At 44.6% G+C, this 27,476-nt stretch overlaps 1 protein-coding gene and 1 long non-coding RNA gene across 3 annotated transcripts in view; both read right to left on the bottom strand.

The window, feature by feature from the left end:
- The window catches only part of crhr1 (corticotropin releasing hormone receptor 1), a 60,137-nt gene extending 33,521 nt beyond the window's left edge, over window positions 1–26,616 (bottom strand). The window contains exons 1-4 of one of the 2 annotated variants that reach the window (XM_013269879.3): window positions 26,363–26,616; window positions 3,643–3,733; window positions 3,512–3,562; window positions 3,146–3,265 (exon numbers count right to left, since the gene is read on the bottom strand). In XM_013269879.3, coding sequence (XP_013125333.1) covers window positions 3,146–3,265; window positions 3,512–3,562; window positions 3,643–3,733; window positions 26,363–26,392 — 292 coding nt within the window. In that variant the 5' untranslated portion in view covers window positions 26,393–26,616. Of the gene's footprint in view, window positions 1–3,145; window positions 3,266–3,511; window positions 3,563–3,642; window positions 3,734–26,362 lie in introns of those variants that run through there. The other variant, XM_019357522.1, reaches the window with a different exon arrangement.
- LOC112846652 (uncharacterized) lies at window positions 10,077–16,815 on the bottom strand. Its single transcript, XR_003219766.1, has 2 exons — window positions 14,282–16,815; window positions 10,077–13,058 (listed from the first exon to the last, which is right to left on the bottom strand). It is a non-coding gene; the product is annotated as an uncharacterized LOC112846652 (long non-coding RNA).
- Window positions 26,617–27,476: the final 860 nt, after the last annotated feature.

The raw sequence follows: 27,476 nt of genomic DNA, 5'->3' as shown, positions 1-27,476 counted from the left end.
TAAGCAGTCTTGCCCAAGCACTGACCATCTACTGGACTGCTTGGAATGCATTTCATCCACTTCAGACTTCTCTTCCCATCCTTCAACATCGCTACCATGTCTAGCTTTGTATTATTTGCACATCGATTCCTGGCTATCAAAAGCCCCACAATTGAGGCTTATCTGAGCAGCTTGCTCAACCTCTACATTATCTCAGCTGGTGCTGCTCATCAAAGGACTCCAGTGCTGGGTGCCCCCTTGACCCCATGCCATGTGTAATAATGTGAATTATTGTTTGCAGGATGAGTTGTGTTCCACAGTAGGCTGTGTTACTACACGAACATTTTAGAGTGTGACACAAGTTTTCAGTTTTCAGTTTTATTTGTCATATGCAAGTTAGCACAGGGTCAACATTGCAATGAAATGTATTTGACGAGCAGAAGACAGTCACTCAGCAGAATGGTACAGTAGAAAAAATAGTAAAGAACAAAATATTAATAAAATATAGTAAAAGAAAAAAGATTAACAGTTAACAGACTAAATATATATATGTATATATAAATATATGTACACACTAGTGATTAAATAAAGAAAATCTTAAATAGGAATGTATTTAAGTAAGTGTGTGTTGGAACGTTAGGCTGTATGTTGTTGTTGTACATGGCAGAGAGTCAATTTGAGTCACATGACTTGTTAATAAATCTTACTACCCCGTTGGGTAGGAAATAGATATTCTGGAGTCTGTCATGAATGAGACCAGAATATAACACCATGTACCCCTAACTTTTATCCCGTTGCATTTTTATGCTCCATCACTAGTATGGTCACTACTACTACGCAAGCCTGAGTCGATGTTCCTGCTTGCTTTTATGCTGCACAGAGTTTACCTCTTTGAAGACCAAATTCAATCCGGATCTCCATCCCCGCATAAGTGACCTTCACCCAGTCTCTGAAGACTGCCTCTCCTTCTCCCTCAAACGAACTAAAACCAACTAATCAGGTAACCCCCTTTCAATACTCTACTTCAAAATCAGCTCATGTCTAAGCCCCCATGGGCCAATTACCTCAACCTTAGAAAATTCCAGCACACCTCACCTTCAGACACTTTGTTTATCATTGAGACTATCCACGATGCTACCAGATCCTGGTTTCTTTCACATTTTCATCAAGTTCTCTCATTGTCCGGAGTTTCTCCTAATCTTTTCTCTGGCCATTCCTTCTGCATCAGTGCAGCAACACCCGCTTCTTGCAAAGGAATCTCTGACCATTGGTAGGCTTGTAATGGGCCGGTCATTACAAGCCTACCAATTATATATTTGCAAGAATCTCGAAGACCTTCATAAAGCTCAATTCATTTCAATTCTATTTATATAGCGCCACATCACAACAACTGTTGCCTCAAGGCACTTCATCACTAGTTTTAGGGGGGTTCCTTCTTTGGGAAATCGCCGAGTAGCTGCTGTCAGTCCACTATGAGGCCTTCCCCAAACTCCAGCGTCAGTTCACAATTCTTCATCCGCCGTTGTCAGATCTAAATGAGAATGTGGTCTCAGCTAGTGAGACCACAAAAATACCCTAGTAAGTAAACCAGCAGTGCTCTAATGGGGTGATATGGTACTACAAGGTCATTAAGATAAGATGGGGCCTGATTATTTAAGACCTTGTATGTGAGGAGCAGGATTTTGAATTCTGGATTTAACGGGAAGCCAATGAAGGGAAGCCAATACAGGAGAAATCTGCTCTCTCTTTCTAGTCCCTGTCAGGACTCTTGCTGCAGCATTTTGGATCAGCTGAAGACTTTTCAGAGAGTTTTTAGGACATCCTGATAATAATGAATTACAGTAGTCCAGCCTGGAAGTAATAAATGCATGAACTAGTTTTTCAGCATCACTCTGAGACAGGATATTTCTAATTTTAGAGATGTTGCACAAATGGAAGAAAGCAGTCTTACATATTTGTTTAATATGTGCGTTGAAGGACATGTCCTGGTCAAAAATGACTCCAAGGTTCCTCACAGTATTACTGGAGGCCAAGGTAATGCCATCCAGAGTAAGAATCTGGTTAGATACCATATTTCTAAGATTTTCAGGGCCGAATACAATAACCTCAGTTTGATCTGAATTTATTTAAATTAAGAACAGCATTCATCCAGTTATTCCTTCTGACACGTCTGCTCCCTGACATCCACAAACCGGCTCAGGTTCTGGATCTGGTTCTGGGTCCTCAGACTCACAGCTCACAAACAGAACTGGACCTCACAATCCATCGATATCTCAATCAATCATTATTAGAGAGAACTAATCAGATCTGATCAGAATCTGAAGAAAACACAACCCAACTCGACTCCAGTGTAACCACGGCAACTACTGAGCTGTCATCACGGCCTCACGCCCCTGATCACCCATCTCATCAGTGCACGCTGTGTTTAATTTACATCAGTCTGATCAGATCAATACATCAGTGCCCACAGACAGATGCTTTATTAACATGTTACCCAATCAGAGGCCACATTACATCAGGGGCAAGAGTTTTTCTGTGTGTGAAGAAATTATGAAGGTCCAGTGAAAGATGAGCTCCAGCTGGTCTCTCTCTCTCTCTCTCTCTCTCTCCCTCTCTCTCTCTCTCTCTCTCTCTCTCACTCACACACACACACACACACACACACACACACACACACACAGATGACTCATGCTATTAAGTTCGATTGGCAACTTAAACTATTAATTAAACAGGATATTTATGCCACCCACACACTGACACACACACATACACAGTGGATATAATGAAGACAGTTGGCACAGAAGAAGAAGAAGTCAGCTCGTCCTCGTACGGAGGTGGTGTTGGACGTCAGTGAGGACACAGAGTGTGAAACTGTGATTGGCTGACACTTAATTGGCAGCCTCTGATTGGCTGTGGATAGAGATCAGTTGAAGATAATAGAGACAGAGTATATACTGGGAAAAACACGCCCCCTCTCGGAGAGAACAGTCAACAGCTCGTCGTTGCCCCTAAAGGTAAAAAATCAACCAAAATCTAAAGTTATGAGAAAAAACCTCTGCCTATGTCTGAGAGAAAGTGTGTAGCTGTTGTCACATTCACACATCAGAACTTGTCTGTGAACGTGTTAGCATGATAGTCTCTGCACCTGAGCAGGTGTGGCACTTACTGGTGGTGTTGTAGTGGATCCCGTTGAACTGCTCAGGACAGGGTCTGGAGACCAGCTCACCTGCTACACTTTGAGGCCAACAGGTTCCTATCCCATCCACCGACAGCTCACAGTACACACCTGCAAAGACAGAGCGACAGGTGAGAGGCAGGAGGACCTGTAGGGGACTTTACTTCATGAGACTCACCTTTGGTAAATATTATTGAAGTCTACAATGAAAGTCAGTGAATGACTCAAACAAAGAAGCACCTCTTAAGTTTTCTGTTGGTACACCTGAGAGTACAGCCATGGCGAAAAGCAGAGTATCTCATCGTGATTCTGATGCTGATGTTTTTCAAAGGTCAAAGGTGAGTGTGTGATACAGACCTGAGGAGTTGCTGATGGTGAATGTCTGGTTGAGCCGGGCTAAGGTCCTCGCTGAGAGACAGAACACAGAGAAGGTGTCAGCGCTCCGGGTTCACTGAGCACGTCAAAGGAAATCCCAAACAGGAAGTTACCTGTGAAGTTGGTTGACAGCAGGATCAAAGTTTCGCAGGTTAACTCAGCTGGGGAGACTCGCCCGCTCAGCACCACGCACATGAAGAAAACCTGAAAGCAGAGCTTCGGTTCAGATCGATCACATGACCAGTGGTCGGCGATGATCCAGCTGAGCGGCGCTGCGTTCGTCAGTGTGTTTTCTGTGTTTTTGTTCTAACTGACTAATAATATCTCATTTATATGATACGGAGCTCAGGATCCTTCTGTTAATGATGCAGCTGCAGTCCCAGAATGCACTACATCGCCTCTGACTGGTGACAGTGCGGTGATAATGGAACACAGAGGAGGAATGCAACGCTGCTGCAACACACGACCAGAGGGGACGTCCGTTACAGCAGCGAGTCAGGTCGCTGAGCTGTGATTGGTCACAGCAACAAGCTGAGGTCAGCCATCCAATGACACGTGGCTGGGTAACAGCTGGAGGAAGGAGGCAGATCACCTTCAGCACCATTTAGGAGATGATAATCATGTGACCGCAGCACTGCGATACCCGCCGAGTTAACAGCTGTCGTTACGCCTCACCTGTCATTGCAGGTGTTAATTCACTCAGACTGAACGCCCTCCGAGGATACAGCATCTCATCTCACGCTCAGATATGGAAGAGTCCACACACCCATCCTGCCTGTGTCCATTATTACTGCACGTGATGAGTCCAAACAAATACGCACCGACTCAGAGGAGAAGGCCTTTCAGCCAGTCACAAAAGAGACGGCTCAGAGGCACGATCGAAGGAACTCTGTGACGCTGTGATCCTGCCTGGGTGTGACCTCTGACCCAAGATAAATGAGATTACAAGCTACTGCACCAGAACAGGAAGTGATGTAATGAAGACTGCGCCAAAATAAGAGACATAAGCCCGCTTCAATGAATGACTTTCATTTTTCAGATTCACGGTTTAGTGAAACTAAAGTGTTTGTCTGCAGAGTCAGAGATGCAGAAACGTGTATCACAGAGCCGTGACTCGCCCACGCCCAAGAACTCCACAGATGGGCTAAACGTGAGCATCGAACCGCCTCGCTGTTTCTCTCTGAAACTGATTAACTGCTGATCATTCACGTGAGTTTTCCTCTTATTTCCTGTTGGCGTTCATCTTTGTTTTGGTTCTGGATGAACAATAACATGACAGCAACTACCCAGAATGCACTGTGATTGGCGAGGCCTGTTTAAATCAGTGGATCTGCTATGTCGGTACCAAGGTGGCGCTCTCATCAGAGCTATGTGCTGTGTCATGTTCTGTCTCAGGGCCTTCTCTGAGGTGCTCTGTTTGTTTGGACTGCAGCAATAATGGACATAGGCAGGATGCGTGTGCCGACTCCTCCATATCTGATCTTTTTCCAAGATGGCGCCGCGCATGGATGCCCTGGTACTTCAGTGCGTTAATTCTGTCTTGTTTTTGTGCATAACTTGTGTGTCTGGGCACTCCTCTGGATATTCTTACACCAGAGAAGAGCTTCTTAACTACAGGACTAAAACACCTGTGGATTTACTTCCAATATTTGTCGCATCTGCGGCAGATTTACTACAGACTTTGATCACGAAAGTGAGACATGGAAGGAGAGGAAAGCGAGCACACTCGTGCGTCTGAGGAGACGCGGACTGCGAACTGCTCTTCCTGGGATCTTCCTTTCCAACGTACGCTCACTCAGGAATAAGATGGACGAGCTGGCCCTGATGAGAACCATGAACAGAGACTCCTGTGTCTTATGTTTTACGGAGTCGTGGCTCTGTGAGGACATCCCGGACTGCGCGCTCAGACTGGAGGGTTTTCATCTGCTGCGTGCGGATCGGCAGGCCTCTCTCTCTGGTAAGACCACAGGTGGAGGCGTCTGCTTCTACATTAATAGTGGCTGGCGCACAGATGTAACAGTGATTGCTCAGCACTGCTCTTCCTCTCTGGAATATCTTTTTATTCACTGCAAACCGTTTTATTCTCTGCGGGAGTTTGCTTCATTCATCTTGGCCGCTGTTTACATCCCGCCAGATGCGGATGTGCAGGCAGCTCAGTGCGCCCTCGCGGAGCAGATACTGCACATGGAGCGGACATTTCCGGACTCCCTCATTATTGCTCTTGGGGACTTTAACAAAGTCAATCTGAGCCAAGAGCTTCCCAAATACAAGCAGTATATTAAATGCCCGACCAGAGAGGAGAGGATATTGGACCACTGCTACAGCACGATCAGCGGGGCCTATCACGCGGTGCCCCGCGCTTCACTCGGACTTTCTGACCACGTCATGATCCACCTGATCCCCGCGTACAGACAGAGGCTGAAGCTCTCCAAACCTGTCGTGAGGACTAAAAAACTGTGGCGCAACGAGGCTGTGGAGGAGCTTCGCACGTGTTTGGAGTCTACAGACTGGGACACAATGAAGGCTGCTTCTAACAGCTTGGATGAGTTTATGGACACTGTCACCTCCTATACCCACTTCTGTGAGGACAGCATTGTGCCATCACGCACCAGGGTGAGTTATAACAATGACGAACCCTGGTTTACTCCTAAACTCAAAAAGCTGTGGCTGGAAAAGAGAAAGGCGTTCAGAAGCGGAGACAGGGACTGCTACAGAGAGGCCAAGTACAGGTTCACTAAAGAAGTGGACATTGCTAAACATCAGCACTCTGAGAAGATGCAGCAGCAGATCTCAGAGAATGACTCGGCCTCTGTGTGGATAAGTTTTAGAAATATCACCAACTACAAGCCTAAAACCCCCCACTCCACTGATGACTTGCTCTTGGCCAACACCCTTAACGACTTTTACTGCCGTTTTAATGAGCCATCAAGCAGCCTTCACACCTCCAACAGCCCCAACCATAGAGACACTTTGGACACTCATTCCCCTACCTCTCCCCCCTCCATAGAGCCATCACCACCATCAAACACTTCACCTACAACACCTCCCTCCACACCAAGGAGGATTTCACACCACCTTCTCCCACTACAACCCTTCATATTCACGAAGCAGATGTGAGGAAGCAGTTTAAGAGTCTGAATGCTCGAAAAGCTCCTGGCCCAGACGGTGTGTCTCCTGCCACCATCAGACACTGTGCAAACGAGCTGACCCCAGTGTTTTCTGGCATTTTCAACTCCTCACTGCAGGCATGTCATGTGCCTGCCTGCTTCAAGTCCTCTACCATAATCCCTGTCCCCAAGATACCATGGATCACTGGACTAAATGACTACAGACCTGTGGCTCTGACATCTGTGGTCATGAAGTCATTTGAGCACCTGCTTCTCTCCTACCTCAAGACCCTCACGGCCCCCCTCCTGGACCCCCTGCAGTTTGCATACAGAGCCAACAGGTCTGTAGACGATGCTATCAACATGGCTCTACACTTCATCCTGCAGCATCTGGACTCCCCAGGAACCTACGCCAGGATCCTGTTTGTGGACTTCAGCTCTGCCTTCAACACCATCCTTCCAGACCATCTCCAAGGCAAGCTTTCCCAGATGAATGTGCCTGATCCCATCTGCTGGTGGATCACTGACTTCCTGACGGACAGGAAGCAGCATGTGAGGCTGGGAAATAATGTCTCGGACTCCTGGACCATCAGCACCGGCTCCCCTCAGGGCTGTGTTCTTTCTCCTCTGCTCTTCTCCCTGTACACTAACTTCTGCACCTCCACCCACCAGTCTGTCAAGCTAATCAAGTTTGCAGATGACACCGTTATTGGACTCATCTCGGACGGGGATGAGTCTGCCTACAGGAGGGAGGTTGAACGTCTGGTGTCCTGGTGCAGCCACAACAACCTGGTGCTGAATGCCCAGAAGACAGTGGAGATTATTGTGGACTTCAGGAAGCACACAGCCCCACTCCCCCCCATCATCCTGACTGACACCCCCATCACCTTTGTGGACTCATTCCGCTTCCTGGGTACCACCATCACCCAGGACCTGAAGTGGGAGCCCACCATCACCTCCGTCATAAAGAAAGCCCAGCAGAGGATGTACTTCCTGAGGCAGCTGAAGAAATTCAACCTGCCAACACGGACGATGATGCAATTCTACACTGCAATCATCGAGTCCATCCTCACCTCCTCCATCACCGTGTGGTACGCTGGAGCCACTATCAAGGACAAGCAGAGACTGCAGCGTGTTGTGTGCTCTGCTGAGAAGGTGATTGGCTGCGGTCTCCCATCTCAATCAGCTGCAGTGTTGCCGGTAACGCGTTGCTTAGTAACGTGTTACTCTGAATATGACCACTTTTTCAGTAACGACTAATCTAATGTGTTACTATTTCCATAACAGTAGTCAGATTAAAGTTACTTGTCCAAACCACTGTGCGTTACTATTTTTTTAAGCAAAAAGATTTGGTTTCTTCTTTTGGTCTCGGCGGATGACAAACGCATACGTGTCGTGAAACGTCACATAAGCGACAGGTCACGTTTCCCGCTCACAAGCAGCCAGCGACGTAAAAAAGTGTAAACAACAATGGAGGGAGAGAGATGTTCGTTCTTTAGCTGGAAATATGGTCACTATTTTGAGTTTCTGTCAACTAAAGATTTCAATATTAAGGTTCGTTGTACACTCTGTGTTGGCGAAAAAGTGTTATCTACTTTCAAAAACACTACGTCAAACTTAAAGAAACATTTGGAGTCGCAGCACGGCACAGTCAAACTCACAGAGAGAGTCCCACCAAGTGGTCCGAAGCAGAGAGCCGTGACTTCAACAGAAGGTCCTGCACCACCCAAACAACAAAAGTTGGACTTTGGTGCAAAACCAGTAAGTGATGAAGAATTGAAGAAGTTGGTCGCGCAGTATATTGTAGAAGAAATGCTACCTATAAACACTGTTGACTCGCCCTCGTTTCGTGCCATAATAAAAAAGATCCCTACTTCTGTTAATGCCGAGCTGCCTCACCGAACGACTTTTACTTCTTACTTGGAGAAGGAGTTTACAGAAATGGAAAGAAATTTGAAGGCCGCACTGAATGAGATTGACTTTGTTTCAACTACCATGGATATTTGGACTGCTAACAACAGAAGCTATATGGGAGTAACGCTCCACTGGATCAGTAGAACCACATTAGAGCGCCACAAGGTTGCATTAGCATGTAGACGAATTCGTGGTAGACACACGTATGATGTCATTGGTACAGAAATCGAAAACATTCACTCCTCTTATGGATTACTCAACAAAGTAGTTGCAACAGTTACTGATAATGGATCCAACTTTGTTAAGGCGTTACAAGTTTATCATCCTGTCACGGAGTCCGATGATGAGACGGAGGAGGAAGAGTCCACCCCCTAAGACGATGATGTCACTTTTTCTGATCTGTCAGAAATCCTCTCGGCTGAGAATGAAAGTGATGGTCAGCTGTCTCTTCCCCCGCACCGCAGGTGTGCTTCGCACACCATCAACATAATTTGCACACGTGATGTGGAGAAACATTTAACAACCAATGCAGAGTGCAGGGCTGTGTATAGGAGCAGCACAGCAAAATGCACAGCTCTTTGGACCAAATCGAGTAGATCTACACTTGCATCAGAAACAGTGGAAGAAATCAGCAAAAGAAAGCTCCTAATACCAACATCCACAAGGTGGAATTCCTTTTTTGATGCTGTAAAGAGAATTGCAGAAATCCCCATGGGTGAGCTGAATACTGTGCACAAAGCTAGGACTGAAGGCAAGGCAAGGCAATTTTATTTGTATAGCATACTTTCAGCACAAGGCAATTCAAGGTGCTTTACATGATTAAAAGAAAACACAAAACATAAAACATAAGACACTATAAAAGTAAAATACAAGAAAACATTTACAAGAAAGCATTTACAATAAAACAATAATCAAGACAATAATTTATATGAAAAATTAAAACAAACAAGTAGAGGGCCATAATAGGATCAGTTACTCATAAGCAAGTCTAAATAAGTACGTTTTAATTTTAGACTTAAAAGAGTTCAATGTCTCTGCAGCTTTACATTCTCCCAGTAATGTATTCCAGATATGAGGAGCATAGAAACTAAAAGCTGCTTCTCCATGTTTAGTTCTGGTTCTAGGGACGGTCAATAAACGAGAGCTGGAGGACCTAACTGATCTGGAGGGTTTGTACCATGATAGCAGATCCCTAATGTACTCTGGTGCTAACCCATTCAAAGATTTATAAACTAATAAAAGCACTTTAAAGTCTATTCTCTGAGCTACAGGGAGCCAGTGTAATGACTTTAAAACTGGAGTAATGTGCTCTATTTTCTTGGTTCTAGTAAGAACCCGAGCAGCAGCGTTCTGGATCAGCTGCAGTTGTCTAATTGATTTTTTTGGTAAACCTGTCATGATACTATTACAGTAATCAAGGCAGCTAGAGATAAATGCATGGATGAGTTTTTCTAGGTCTCCTTGTGTCATCAGTCCTTTAATCCTAGAAATGTTCCTCAGGTGATAGAATGCTGACTTTCTTATAGCTTTTATGTGGCCCTGGAGGTTCAGGTCTGAGTCCATTATTACACCTAAATTTCTGGCCTGGTCGGTAGTTTCTAGTTGGACCAGTTTGAGCTGAGTACTGATATTTAATCGATCTTTTTTGGGTCCAAAGATGAGTACTTCAGTTTTGTTATTGTTCAGTTGAAGGAAATTATGAGACATTATGAGTTATTAATTTGCTCAATGCATTTATTAAGGGTTTGGATAGGTTCAACATCACCTGGTGACATTGAAATATAAAGTTGAGTATCATCTGCATAATTGTGGTAGTTAATATTATTGGTGGTTATAATCTGTCTTAACGGGAGCATGTAAATGCTAAATAAGAGGGGCCCTAGGATGGAACCCTGGGGAACCCTGCATGTGATTTCTATATTTTGTGATGAAAATTGGCTAATTGACACATAGAAGTTCCTGTTCTTAAGGTAGGACTTAAACCAGTTGAGTGCTGTACCAGAGAGTCCGCCCCAGCTCTCTAGACGTTCCAGTAATATATCATGATCAACGGTGTCGAACGCCGCACTAAGGTCCAGTAGTACCAATACTGTGGATTTCCCACGGTCAGTATTTATACGGATGTCATTAAACACTTTGACAAGGGCTGTCTCGGTGCTGTGGTGCCTATGAAAACCAGACTAATAAATATCAAAACGGTTGTTCTTTGTGAGAAAGCTGTTTAACTGCTGGAAAACAGCTTTTTCAATAACTTTACCGATAAATGGAAGATTAGAGATTGGTCTGTAGTTTTGCATTAATGTACTGTCTAGATTCTTTTTCTTTAATATTGGTTTGATAACTGCTGTTTTTAACGCTTTGGGAAAGACACCTGATAGGATGGATGCGTTAACTATTTGGATCAGATCCTCCCTGATGGCTGGGAGGACCTTTTTAAGAAAACCTGTCGGTAATATATCCAAGCAGCAGGTGGCAGAGCTTAGATTCTCAATAATTTTATCGAGGCTTGATTGATTTATTGTTTGAAAGTGAGTCATTTTCTCTGCATAAGTGCTAATTGGGCTTAACGTCGGGATTGGAGTTGAAACTAATGTGCCAATTGACCTTCTGATTTTCAAGATCTTTTCAATAAAGAAGTTGGCAAATTCATTGCAGGCCCTGGTGGAGCTTAATTCAGGGGCTATTGACACTGGGGGAGAAGTTAATCTCTCCACTGTAGTCCTAGCATTATTGTTGTTTATATGAATAATCTCAGAGAAAAATGACTCCCTTGCATCCTTCGGGGCTAGTTGATACTTATTCAGCCTCTCTTTATATATCTCGCAGTGAACCTGGAGTCGAGTTTTCCGCCATTTTCTCTCAGCACGCCGGCACTCTCTTTTTTCATTACATACCAGTGGATCACTTCTCCATGGAGATTTCTTTTTACTAGAGACAGTTTTAACCTTGAATGGTGCAATCTTATCCATCATGTCTGAGATTTTGGATAGAAAATCATCTGTCAGTTTGTTTACTGAATGTGTGTTGGTGGATGTTGGTGATTTAAATAAGGTAGAAGTGTACATCAGTTTAAAATATTCAGCTGAGTTTTCTTTAAGGAAGCGTTTTTTAACAGTGATCTTACTCTGATTAGGTATATAAACGCAGCAAAAGACTCATTGCCCCGAAATGCAGAACTGACCGTCACAGGAAATCCTTTGTACCGGTAGCAATAAGACTGTTTAACTCTTCCTCACTCTGTAGGTGATTCTCCTAAGACTATTACCTATGTTATTCTGTTCCCTCCAGACCGTGCAATATTACCCAAGAGTACTTATTGAATATTTGTTTTCATCCCCCCATCATATGCTGCTACTCCCTTTATTCTATTGCACAATACTTTGTCACTTTCTAGAACCGCCTGCACTGATAGTTTAGTTATTTATTCACCAGGATATAGTTATGTATATTACTTTGTTAGAGTTATCCGATTATTTGTCTTGCACTATCCTACTGTATATTACTGTACACTATTCTTATTGTATATATTGTATATCTTATATCTATTTCATCTGTTCCTCTGTCTCTCCTGCTGCTTTGAGCATGTACATGACAAAAGAATTTCCCTCGGGATAAATAAAGTTGTTCTTATTCTTATTCTTATTCTTATATTGGCTAAGATATTGCTATCTTTGAAGTGCTTCAAAGATCAAGAATACCAGTTCCTGCATGAGTACTGCATGGCCATGAAACCTCTGACTGCAGCACTGGGCATTTTACAAGGCGACTGTCCATATGGAACTTTACTACCAACACTTGAAGTTCTGATGCAGAAGACCCAGGCTGTGAAATATGACCTCTCCAGGATGATGGCAGGCCTTCCAGATGCCATTGTACTGGTACGCTCCATCTTGAAATTAGTCAAATTTTTTGCTTCATACAATTCACAAACATGGAACAGAATATTAATTATCATTACAAAATAAGATTAAAACAATTAAAATGTTTATAAGTAAGCTAAAACAAAATTAAATCCAAAATATAGAATAGAATAGAATAGAATAGAATAGAATTCAACTTTATTGTCATTGCACATGTCACAGGTACAGGGCAACGAAATGCAGTTTGCATCCATCCAGAAAGTGCTTTAGCCGTGATATATTGATCTCATATTAGGCATGGTTTGCAAGTAATTCAATAACATAATAAATTGTAGGCATAAAAATATCGATTATGTTTTTTAGGCTATTCAGACTCGTTTTGCCGGTGTGCTGGACGACAAAGATGCCCTTCTCGCAGCTGCCAGTTGTCCAAAATTCAAACTCCGATGGCTGAGAGATGCAGGAAGGAGGGAGCGAGTAAAACAGCTTCTGACAGCAGAGTGTTGCACCACTGCTCCTGTTGCAAAAAATCCTGCCAGTGTGCCCAGTGCTACTACATCTAGCAGCCAAGGTGAGATGGACTTTTTCACTTTTGAGGCAGAGCCAGAGGAGGAGACCTATTCTGCAGAAAAAGAAGTCATGGACTACCTCAGAGGTTCCCAAAGTGTGGGGCCCGCCCCCTAGGGGGGGCGCAGAGCTATTGCAGGGGGGGCGCGGTATGAAAAGAAAAAAAAAAGAGCGCTTGGACACTGTGGACAGGTTTTTGACGGGGCTCCCACATAAACGCAAAGCAGGAGATGAAGCATCGCCAAATATGTTTCCAAACCAACTTCCTTCCAAGCCAAAGACAGGAAAATATGGTGAAGCATATCTTCCCTTTGGCTTCACCTGCACAAGTGCCAAGGTAGGTCTCCCCTGCAGAATTAGTTTCCCTGCGTCGGGAGCACGCGCTGGGCTCTCCAAATCACGGACAAACAGTATCCCACATTCTTGATTTTTAGTTCACAAACACTTTTGTAATAACTAACTACTCCTGACATTTTTGGACATGTTAGCTCTTTATGCAGTAAAGTTACAGTGGGATACAAATAATATCAGGCTGATCCTGCCGTAATTTGTTCCCCCGGTTCAAATCACGGACAAACAGCATCCTACAGCTGTTTATGTGTTTAAACGCATTTTGCACAGAGAGGCATTTTTTGAAAAATGTATTGACAGCAATGTTGAATATTATTACACAGGAAAAAAACCAACTACACGTAAAATAATTACACCGTGACGCCTCTGCCTTTCTAAATGGAGGGACAGTAACTGCGTGTGTATGTAAGCGTGTAAAACCTGAAGATAGTCAGATTAACAGTATTTTGTCTCTATCTGCCATTCTGCAATTCATCTCATGTAAACAATAACGTGGCGCACAGCCTGACGTGAAAAGAGCCACATACCTTTGTCGTTGCGTGACGAACTCTGTAATCCTCGTCCACACATAAACGCAAAAAAGGAGTTTTAAATAATCTCCGTTTTCGGTGAATCGCAACGCCGTTTACGTGTTGACGAAAGGCCCAAACGCATAGAAACAGCTGAGTTTTCAAAAATACCCGTGTAGGTGTGGACGCAGTGTAAAAGAGTTAGTAGTGTATTTTATTACCACCTGTAATTTATTGCCGTTTACTTGTATTTGCTTAATTGTTTACTAAATGTTTGAGGTGTGAAATAAACCGCAATGGAGTTTGTAAACAAAATATGGGTGTGTGTGTTTGGAGGATGTGTTTGTGCGGGGGGGGGGGGGTGTTAGGTGGTGGGGGGGCGCGAACATTTTTCTTGTAAAAAAGGGGGGCCTGGCAAAAAAAGTTTGGGAACCACTGGACTACCTGATGTCAGGCTACGACCTTCAGATTCTGCATAAGTTTTCAAGCATACAGACAATTTTTTTAAAGTATAACACTCCAACCCCATCAAGTGCTCCTGTGGAGCGACTTTTTAGTCTGGGAGGTTTGGTGCTCACGTCTAAAAGAAATCGACTTTCTGATAAAAGGTTTGAGAAGCTTCTGTTAATGAGGTACAACCACTGGTTTACTCGTTCCACTCTACTGTTTCCCCCATAACATGCGATGACAACATATACTGAAAAAAAGAGAATAGGGAATCCAATTTAAATAACTATTTACAAGTAATTGAATTAAGTTTATCAAAGTCACTTAATAAACTTATTAAAGTTGTCAAGTTGATTAACTTAAATCAATTACTTGCAAGGAAGTAAGGCAATTTATTTAAGTTGGACCTGCAGTCTCTTTTTTTTCATAAGATTAGTCCGAAGTTACAAAAGCAGACAATAGTGCTTACATGTGGATGGTATCTTAAGGGAAGTCAAGAAAGACTTTGTTTGTTTTTGTTTTTTATAAAAAGAATTTATGTTAAATGAAGTCAAGAAAGACTCTTATTTTTTATTTTTTAAAAAAAGCATGAAGTAACAAGACTGTCTTTATTTTCATACAAACAAGTATTTCTGTCAGGAAAAAAGTTTTAAGTTCAACTTCAAATGTCAGGAGATATATTGTTGACATTACACTTCCAATAAAGTGAGTATTGGCAAAACCGGTTGATGTTTATATGTTGAGGCAGTGGGAAGTGTTATTGGCAGCTTCTGAAAGTAACTAATAAAGTAACTAGTAATCTAACTTAGTTACTTTAAAAATAAAGTAATCAGTAGTCCGTAATATATTACTTTTTCAAAGTAACTGTGGCAACACTGATCAGCTGCTCGGTCTGCGGAGATGTGGAGTCTTCTGTTAATTCCTCGCTAATGTCGCTGACTCATGATTCACACAGCGTGACTTCACTGTTTGGCATTCAGCTGGCAGGGTGTCTCACACACACACACACACACACACACATTCTCGATTTGATATCTTAGTAAGGACATCTATGCTTACCCTAACCCTCAGCCTAACTGTAACCCTGACACGAAAACCACATTTGAGCCTCAAATATGTCTGCAAACTCTGAGGATGGGCATTTGGTCCCCACAAGGATGGTAACATTCCAGTTTAGGTCCCAACAGAGATGTCTAAACAGGTATACCCACACACATGCACACTCTCATACACACACACACACTCTCTCATATGAGCACGCACACACACACTCAGGCACGCACGCACACACACACACACACACACACACACACACGCAAGCACACACACAGTTAATGTGTCGGCCGCAGAGATCTACTGGTTTGTCTCTGAGCTAAAATTAGACCGCGAGCTGAGTGCAGCACACTCCGTCTTCTTGCCGTTAATGTTTGGATCTTGGCAGCACGTTCAGCAGCTCAGTGGGAGGAGTTACGTCAGCGTCCTGCAGCTGCTGCAGAAACCATCCTCGTTATCTGAGCCCGCTCTGCCTCCGGAGGCTCGTCCAGCCCAGGCGGCAGCGCAGATCGGATCAGTTGGAACGCAAACACACAGGGGCGCACTGTGTGTGCGCGATCTGATTGGCTGAGAGGTGCTGGCGGTCTGTATGTCTCCTGGTATGGAGCCTCTGTGTGTTGTCTGACCTGCACACTTGAATTCATCATTCACCAGAAATTCGATCAGACATGCAGATCTGAGTCTGAAGCTCTCGCTTTAAATAAAACCTCAACAGGCAGACTGAAGCTGGGCTCCAACCAGGTGATGACATCATGACATCCTCTCACAAAAAGATGGAGGCTCCTCCCCTTACAAAAGTTACTGTAAACCTGAAACCTGAAATACATCAAAGCTCCGTCTGTCCACAACAGACAGCAGCAGACTAGCCAACAGCTGAGACTTTAAACTGTGGAGGCTCAGAGGAACAGAGGGCAGTGAAGGCAGCATAGCAGCTCCTCACTGATCAATGATGAGCCACAAAAACAGATTAAAATCAAACAGATGTCAGAGCATGTCAGAGTTTTCAAAGGCAATGAAGCAGCTGTAAACGAGATTCATTCAGGACAATAATGAGTCTGTAACGAGCTTCCTCTGCCGAGTGTGAGTCTGATCAAAGTCCTTTGATTGGAGTCTCGATCCCGCTCTCTGCACTCTGACATGAATTATGTGTGGAGGACACGGAGCCTTGTGACTGAGCTGCATAAAAAGAATCAGAGGATCGTAATGAGCCTGGCAAACACAAAGGAAAGCTGCCACACACTCACACAACAGCACAACCTTTAAACAAAAGCCAGCGGAAACACTTCCTGCTGCGGATCTGAGCTTCAACAAAGCCGAGGCTGAACAACCTGAGGCTACCACACACACACAGCGCCACACGCTGCCATCAACCTGAAAGAGGTTTGTCTGTGAAGGTTCTCAGTCATCCAGGTCATCGTAGTCAAAGGAGTTTGCAAAGAAAAGCGTCTGGACTTCTTTAAGTTGCTTGAAGACGTTTCACCTCTCATTCGAGAAGCTTCTTCAGTTCTAAGGTCAAATGGCCGAGAGTCCCAGATTTAAACCCAGTGGGAGTATCCCCCGAATGAGGGACAAAGGACCCCCTGGTGATCCTCTAATCACATGCGCCAAGGTGTGAAAGCGGGTGTGGGACCTAATCAGCCAGGGTTTCGGGTGAGCCCATTGTGAAACCTGGCCCCACCTTGTCATGTGAATTCCTGAGGTCAGATGGCCCAGGATATGAGTGGGCGTTAAGGCGTCTGAGTTACTCAGCAGTCCATCTGCATCTTAAGGATAAAGGTCACTCTTTTGAGGATGCCAATGTTCACATATTGGACAGAGAGGACAGATGGTTTGAAAGAGGAGTGAAAGAGGCCATCTATGTCCACTGTGAGCGACCATCTTTGAACAGAGGCGGTGGTTTACGACACCAACTGTCTGCCATCTATAATCCAGTTTTGAGTTCCCTCCCCAGACGCCTTAACGCCCACTCACATCCTGGGCCATCTGACCTCAGGAATTCACATGACAAGGTGGGGCCAGGTTTCACAATGGGCTCACCCGAAACCCTGGCTGATTAGGTCCCACACCCGCTTTCACACCTTGGCGCATGTGATTAGAGGATCACCAGGGGGTCCTTTGTCCCTCATTGGGGGGATACTCCCACTGGGTTTAAATCTGGGACTCTCGGCCATTTGACCTTAGAACTGAAGAAGCTTCTCGGATGAGAGGTGAAACGTCTTCAAGCAACTTAAAGAAGTCCAGACGCTTTTCTTTGCAAACTCCTTTGACTGAAAGAGGTTTATTTTGAAAAAACTAAGCCATGCTCCTAAAACCAGTTTAAACGGTCTCAACTGGTTTGTAATCCCGATGCCAGAAGAGGGCTGGACACTAACACACTAACGCACCCACACTGACACACTAACACACCAAACTAGCACACCAACACACCAACACACCACACTAACACACTAACACACCAACACACCACACTAAGACACCAACACACTAATACACCAACACACTAACACAATAACACACCACACTAACACACTAACACACCAACACACTACACTAACACACCAACACACCAACACACCACACTAACACACCAACACACTAACACACCACACTAGCACACTAACACACCAACACACCACACTAACACACCAACACACCAAACTAGCACACCAACACACAAACACACCACAATAACACACCAACACACTAACACACTGACACACCACACTAACACACTAACACACCACACTAACACACCAACACATCACACTAACACACCAACACACCAAACTAGCACACCAACACACCAACACACCACACTAACACACCAACACACCAACACACCAAACTAGCACACCAACACACCAACACACCACACTAACACACCAACACACCACACTAACACACCAATACATCAAACTAGCACACCAACACACCAACACACCACACTAACACACCAACACACTACCACACCAACACACCAACACACCACACTAACACACTAACACACCACACTAACACACTAACACACTAACACACCACACTAACACACCAGCACACTAACACACCACACCAGCACACTAACACACCAACACAACACACTAACACACCAACACAACACAACACACCACACTAGCACACTAACACACCACACTAGCACACCAACACACCACACTAACACACTAACACACCAACACACCACACTAGCACACTAAAACACTATAATAACACACTAGCACACCAACACACCAACAAACCAGCACACTAAAGCACTTCAGTAAAACACCAACACACTAACACACCAACACACTAAAACACTACACTAACACACTAGCACACTAAGACACTACACACCAACACACTAAAACACAGACACACCAACACACTAACACACCAACACACTGACCTACCAACACACCAATACACCAAACTAGCACACCAACACACCACACTAACACACTAACACACCAACACACTAACACACCAAAACATCACACTAACACACCAACACACTAACACACCAACACACCAAACTAGCACACCAACACCCCACACTAACACACCAACACACCACACTAACACACCAACACACCAACACACTAACACACACCACACTAACACACAAAAACACTAACACACACACACACCAATACACTAACACACCAACACACCACACTAACACACTAACACACCACACTAGCACACCAACACAACACACTAACACACCACACTAACACACCAACACACTAACACACACCACACTAACACACCAACACACTAACACACACACACACACCAGTACACTAACACACCAACACACCACACTAACACACCACACTAACACACCACACTAGCACACCACACTAGCACACCAACACACTAACACAACACACTAACACACCAACACAACACAACACACCACACTAGCACACTAACACACCACACTAGCACACCAACACACCACACTAACACACTAACACACCAACACACCACACTAGCACACTAAAACACTATAATAACACACTAGCACACCAACACACCAACAAACCAGCACACTAAAGCACTTCAGTAAAACACCAACACACTAACACACCAACACACTAAAACACTACACTAACACACTAGCACACTAAGACACTACACACCAACACACTAAAACACAGACACACCAACACACTAACACACCAACACACTGACCTACCAACACACCAATACACCAAACTAGCACACCAACACACCACACTAACACACTAACACACCAACACACTAACACACCAAAACATCACACTAACACACCAACACACTAACACACCAACACACCAAACTAGCACACCAACACCCCACACTAACACACCAACACACCACACTAACACACCAACACACCAACACACTAACACACACCACACTAACACACTAACACACAAAAACACTAACACACACACACACCAATACACTAACACACCAACACACCACACTAACACACTAACACACCACACTAGCACACCAACACAACACACTAACACACCACACTAACACACCAACACACCACACTAACACACTAACACACTAACACACCACACTAGCACACTAAAACACTATACTAACACACTAGCACACCAACACACCAACAAACCAGCACACTAAAGCACTTCAGTAACACACCAACACACTAACACACCAACACACTAAAACACTACACTAACACACTAGCACACTAAGACACTACACACCAACACACTTAAACACCGAGACACCAACACACTAACACACCAACACACCAACACACTAACCTACCAACACACCAATACACCAAACTAACACACTAACACACCAAATTAGCACACTAACACACTAGCACACTAAGACACTACACTAACACACCAACACACCAAACTAGCACACCAACACACCACACTAACACACTAACACACCAACACACCAACACACCAAACTAGCACACCAACACACCAAACTAGCACACCAACACACCAAACTAGCACACCAACACACCACACCAACACAGTAACACACCAACACACCAAACTAGCACACCAACACACCAACACACCACACTAACACACTAACACACCAACACACTAACACACCAATACACCAACACACTAACACACCAGCACACCAAACTAGCACACCAACACACCAAACTAGCACACCAACACACTAACACACCAACACACTAGCACACCAACACACCAAACTAGCACACCAACACACCACACTAACACACCAACACACTAACACACCAACACACCAAACTAGCACACCAACACACCAACACACTAACACACCAACACACTAGCACACCAACACACCAAACTAGCACACATACACACCACACTAACACACCAACACACCAAACTAGCACACCAACACACCAGCACACTAACACACTAACACACCAACACAGTAACACACCAACACACTAACACACCAACACACCAAACTAGCACACCAGCACACCAACACACCACACTAACACACTAACACACCAACACACCACACTAGCACACTAAAACACTATACTAACACACCACAATAACACACCAACACACTAACACACTGACACACCACACTAACACACTAACACACCACACCAACACACCAACACATCACACTAACACACCAACACACCAAACTAGCACACCAACACACCAACACCGCAAACTAGCACACCAACACACCAACACACCACACTAACACACCAACACACCAACACACCACACTAACACACTAACACACCACACTAACACACCAACACATCAAACTAGCACACCAACACACCAACACACCACACTAACACACCAACACACTACCACACCAACACACCAACACACCACACTAACACACCAACACACTACCACACCAACACACCAACACACCACACTAACACACTAACACACCACACTAACACACTAACACACTAACACACTAACACACCACACTAACACACCAGCACACTAACACACCAATACACCACCACACTAACACACCAACACACCACACTAACACACTAACACACCAACACATCACACTAACACACCAACACACCAAACTAGCACACCAACACACCACACTAACACACTACCACACCACACTAGCACAGCAGCACACCCACACACCACACTAACACACCAACACACCAACACACTAACACACCGACACACTAACACACCAGCACACCAGCACACCAACACACCAAACTAGCACACCAACACACCAAACTAGCACACTAACACACCACACTAACACACCAACACACCACACTAACACACCAACACACTAACACACACCACACTAACACACTAACACACCAACACACTAACACACACACACACCAATACACTAACACACCAACACACCACACTAACACACCACACTAGCACACCAACACACTAACACAACACATTAACACACCAACACAACACACCACACTAGCACACTAACACACCAACACACTAACCTACCAACACACCAATACACCAAACTAACACACTAACACACCAAATTAGCACACTAACACACTAGCACACTAAGACACTACACTAACACACCAACACACCAAACTAGCACACCAACACACCACACTAACACACTAACACACTAACACACTAACACACCAACACACTAACACACCAACACACCAAACTAGCACACCAACACACCAAACTAGCACACCAACACACCACACCAACACAGTAACACACCAACACACTAACACACCAATACACCAACACACTAACACACCAGCACACCAAACTAGCACACCAACACACCAAACTAGCACACCAACACACTAACACACCAACACACTAGCACACCAACACACCAAACTAGCACACCAACACACCACACTAACACACCAACACACTAACACACCAACACACCAAACTAGCACACCAACACACCAACACACTAACACACCAACACACTAGCACACCAACACACCAAACTAGCACACCAACACACCACACTAACACACCAACACACTAACACACCAACACACCAGACTAGCACACCAACACACCAGCACACTAACACACTAACACACCAACACAGTAACACACCAACACACTAACACACCAACACACCAAACTAGCACACCAGCACACCAACACACCACACTAACACACTAACACACCAACACACTAACACACCAATACACCAACACACCAAACTAGCACACCAACACACCAACACACCAAACTAGCACACTAACACACCAACACACTAACACACCAAACTAGCACACCAACACACCAACACACAAAAATAGCACACTAACACACCACACTAACAAACTAGCACACCAACACACCAAACTAGCACACCAACACACTAACACACTAACACAGCAAACTAGCACACCAACACCCCAACACACCACACTAACACACCAACACACCAACACACTAACACACCAACACACCACACTAGCACACCAACACACCACACTAGCACACTAAAACACTATACTAACACACTAGCACACCAACAAACCAGCACACTAAAGCACTTCAGTAACACACCAACACACTAACACACCAACACACTAACATACCAAACTAGCACACTAACACACCACACGAGCACACTAAAACACTACACTAACACACTAGCACACTAAGACACTACACACCAACACACTAAAACACCGACACACCAACACACCAATACACCAAACTAGCACACTAACACACCAAATTAGCACACTAACACACTTGCACACTAAGACACTACACTAACACACCAACACACCAACACATTAGCACACTAGCACACTAACTCACTAACACACTAACTCACCAACACACCACACCAACACACTAACACACCAACACACCACACTAACACACTAACACACTTGGCCGTATATTCCGAAAATATAATATCAATTTTCATTGTTATGCTTATGACACCCAGCTCTACATTTCCTCCAAACCTAATTCATTTTTTTTGTTTTTATTTGTTGTTTGTGGTTGTATTTTGCTTTTTTCATGTATTTTAATTTATTAGAATCTATTTTAATGTACTGTTTTATTGATGTCTTTTTCTCTTTGTAAGGTGACCTTGGGTTTTAGAAAGGCGCCCTCAAATAAAATGTATTATTATTATTATTATTATTATTATTATTATTATTATCATTACTATTATTATCATTATTATTATTATTATTAACACACTAACACACCGTATAAACATCTTGGGACCATAATCAATAAAAATTGAATGAAAAGCTGAATTTGGATGAGAATTGCAAATGCGTCTGCAGAAAGAGTCAGCGACAGCTTCACTGCATTAGCAACTTGCTCATTCTCACACAGACTGAACAAGTCTGACTTTGTTTTATTGTCTTTTATTGAGTCTGTTTTATCTCTTTGATTGGTGGCATGGTTCGGTCAGACCTCTGCCATCTGACAGGTGAGTCACAGCCTGTTTAGCTTCCCTGGACTCTAAACAGGTACAGAGGATGGCTTTATCACTTAATAATGGCTCCATCCTCTACGGGCTGAATTTCTAGATGCAGGACGAGGCGTTATAGAAACAGCTTTGTTCCTGCTCACTCAACTTAATAAGAACTGTTTTATTAGACTCATCATGTCTGATGACCAAACATGTGTGCGTCAACTGCCATCATTTCTCTGTAAAAAAAATTTACCTGCAGGTGTAAATAAAGTAACCTTGACCACACCGGCACACACTAACAGACCACAGTAACGCACAATGACACTGGTCTCCCGCTCTGCGTCACACGACTCCCAGCATGCACCTTGCCGTCTCAGTTTGCTCTGCCAATACTTGAACCTCCTCCATGGCTGACATGGAAATGCTGACAGACGTGAAAAACCCAGCAAGCATGTCAGGCTGACATCATACACATGCACCCACAGCATGGTGCCAGCCACTAGGCTCAAACACCTGACCCCCTCGCCTGACCACCACTGTAGCCAGCTGTGAGCTGATCAGTTTATTTCAGAGTTCAGCATCTTCGAATCTGAATGTCACACAGAGCCGAGCTCTTACACAGGACGGCCTCACATCTGTGCCTCACATCTGGGGTCACATTAAAGCTGAGATTGTTGCATATCACAACATTTTCCCTGGAACGTCCTGCTGTGTGTCACTGCTGGTTTTCCTTCCTGGTAAGCCTGAGGATCAGCCGTCTGAGCTGAACTGAGGGCCCGATGAAGACTTCATGATGATAACGGTTCACAAACACCAGAGCTTTATCCACTGAGAGCTTCAGCGTCCTTCATCATCTTTAAACAGCACACTGCTCCTTTAATCGGCACTCTCCTCCTTTATGTCCCTGTGGAGGAGTGATGATTAACACCTCCAGCCCACCTCCTCCTGTCACAGCTTCAAATTTCACTGTAGACACACAGCAGGGGGCTTTTATTGTGAAGGAGCAGGCTGCCGACCAATCACAGTGCAGCTGTGGGAAGTTTAACCCTTGATTCGCCAGTGGTTGACAATAAATCAGAGGAAGCAGCTTTGTGGCCTGGAACTACTTCCTGTACTTTTCATGTTGTCACCTGATATCTGACCTCTGACCTCCGCCTTCAGTGAGGAGGAGGACGATGGACGGAGCACACAGATGGAGACAGGAGGTGATGGATGACGCTCGCCCCCTCACTACATCCTCTCTCTCTTCACTGTCATTACTGCTGCTTTGAACACACACACTGTGACACACACACACACTGTGACACACACACACACTGTGACAGACACACACACACACACTGTGACACACACACACCTACACACACACACACTGTCACACACACACACACACACTGTGACACACACACCTACACACACACACACTGTGACACACACACTGTGACACACACACACACTCACACACACTGTGACACACACACTCACACACACATACACACACACACACACACATACTGTGACACACACACACAAAAACAGCTGGCTGTACACTGAAGAGAAGCCACACCTCCATCTATACACAGAGTCCTTACAACTCTGAGTTGTGTGTGTGTGTGTGTGTCACAGTGTGTGTGTGTGAGTGTGTGTGTGTGTCACAGTGTGTGTGTTCTTTATTTAAATGCAGACTGATCTGGCTCTATCTGAATTATTAAATTGTAAACATAAATAAAGCTCCTGATGGTTGGAGATGTTTAAGTTGATGAAAAAGGAAGAACCAAGCACTGACGTCTCCACGGCTGCTTAAATGTGAAGGAGATTCAGCGAGGAAGTGGGTGGAGCTAAACCAACATCATTATAGATGAGACTGACTAAAGCACCAACCAGTCAGAGTACTCCTAATATCTGACTCGCTCTGTGAAGATGTGATGCTGAGGCTCATCTCTGAGCCGCGGTTTGATCCGGTTTCAGACGCCGCTGGTTCCTGCCCATAAGGAACCTGAACTACTGTTTGGTTTTCATCCAAAGTTTGAGTAGAGCTGCACGTTCCAGTGTTTCACAGAAGCTTCAGTCACAACATGGAGCGTTCATCAGTGCTTTGCGCTCTTGATGTCAGATCATCTACATCACTTCCGGCAGCGGCGTCACAGTGTTTCTCAGACAGAAACGCACGTGTGCTGCTGGGTTTGGGAGGTGCATAGACTTAATCCACCTCTGACCTCTGACCTTTACATCACACAGGTGTGAGACATGATGAAAACAAAAAGACATCAATAAATCTGACGTCACCTGACTGTCCAGATGTTTCCAGCTGGACAGCTGTGAGGAGCATCAGCTCACCTCCTGCAGGCAGCACTCACCTGTGCAGGTAAGTGAATTAACACTGAGCATGCTCCAAAGATATCCTGCTACTAAATTACTGAGTCAGATTTTCAAAATAAAAGCCACAATTAATAAAAAAAAAACGTTAATGGGGGAAACTTTTATTTTGAAACCCCCCTGAATTATGGCCGTTCTTTCACAATAAGAGTCGCTGATTTTGGCACACACTTTAAAGTTGAGAGGGTGCACGCGCAGCACGGAACTGTGCACACGCGCACGGCCCCCTACCTGACTCAGTAGTTTCCGGTCCATCTCCATCACTCATTCATCTACTCGGACGCGCGCGCTCTGGCATGCGCCGTCCTGCAGCTCACATCGGTGTCCCGCGCGCTCCGGTCCGGTTTAGATCCCAGAACATGTCGGTCCGAGCCGAGCCGGGCCGAGAGTCCGAGAGTCCGGGTTAGCACGGCTCTGTCCCGGTCCGCTCCGAGCTGCTCTCATCCACACTGACCGACTGAGGAGCGCGTGCTGCCAGTGAGGAGGCTGCTGTAGAGCTCGAGCCAATCAGAGGAGAGCGCGAGAGGGAGAGATGGCGCCGTGAGGAGGATGGGGGGGGGGGTTAAGAAACCATCAAACATTGAGATCAAAAATCGATTAATCAATGAGAACAACCACCAGTGTGTGTGTGTGTGTGTGTGTGTGTGTGTGAAAACAACAGAAAACAACTGAAAACCTTTTCACTGTGATTATTGATCGATCGCTTCTCTCTGAGCTTTTTTTATTTTTATTTTTATTTCAGTTGTTTTTAGGTGATTCGATGCTGTTTTATCTTGTTTTTTATTTTAATATAGGGCTGTTTTAATTTTATTTATTATGTGTTTTATTTATTTGTCTTTGCTGTTTTCTGTTATTCTATTGTTTTAATGTATTTTCTGTACAGCACTTTGTTCCTGTGCTGGGTATTTTAAAGTGCTTTATAAATAAAACTGGACTGGAACTGGATCGTGGTCAGCTGGCAGCAGAGTGAATGCAGATGCTTTGACTGCTGGACGATGCTGTGTGTGCCTCTGACATCTCTCATACTTTGACTCACAGAGGAAGCTGATGTGAGGACGAGCTGTACGCAGCTCTCTGTTCTCCTCTGTGAGGATCTTTGGGATCAGCTTCCAGGCTTCTTCTGTGTCCTCTGTCAGGATGAACTCACACTGCTTCAGTCATGCTGAGGTCTGGGCTCTAAGGTGGGCCATCCAGGTGTGCTTTCCCTGCACTGGCCGTGTGTTTGGGATCGTTGTCACGCTGGAAAACGGAGCTGCTGATAAAGAGGTGTTTCCAGATGTTCCTGCGCGGTGGATCAAGAGAGTGTTATAGGCCTCACACTTCAAAGTGTGTCCCCTTTCCTCAG

Source organism: Oreochromis niloticus, linkage group LG4 (genome assembly GCF_001858045.2).
Source record: "Oreochromis niloticus isolate F11D_XX linkage group LG4, O_niloticus_UMD_NMBU, whole genome shotgun sequence".
Lineage (NCBI taxonomy): Eukaryota > Metazoa > Chordata > Actinopteri > Cichliformes > Cichlidae > Oreochromis > Oreochromis niloticus.
The sequence above is the reverse complement of the archived record's forward strand: the minus strand, read 5'-3'. Positions and strand labels throughout refer to the sequence as shown.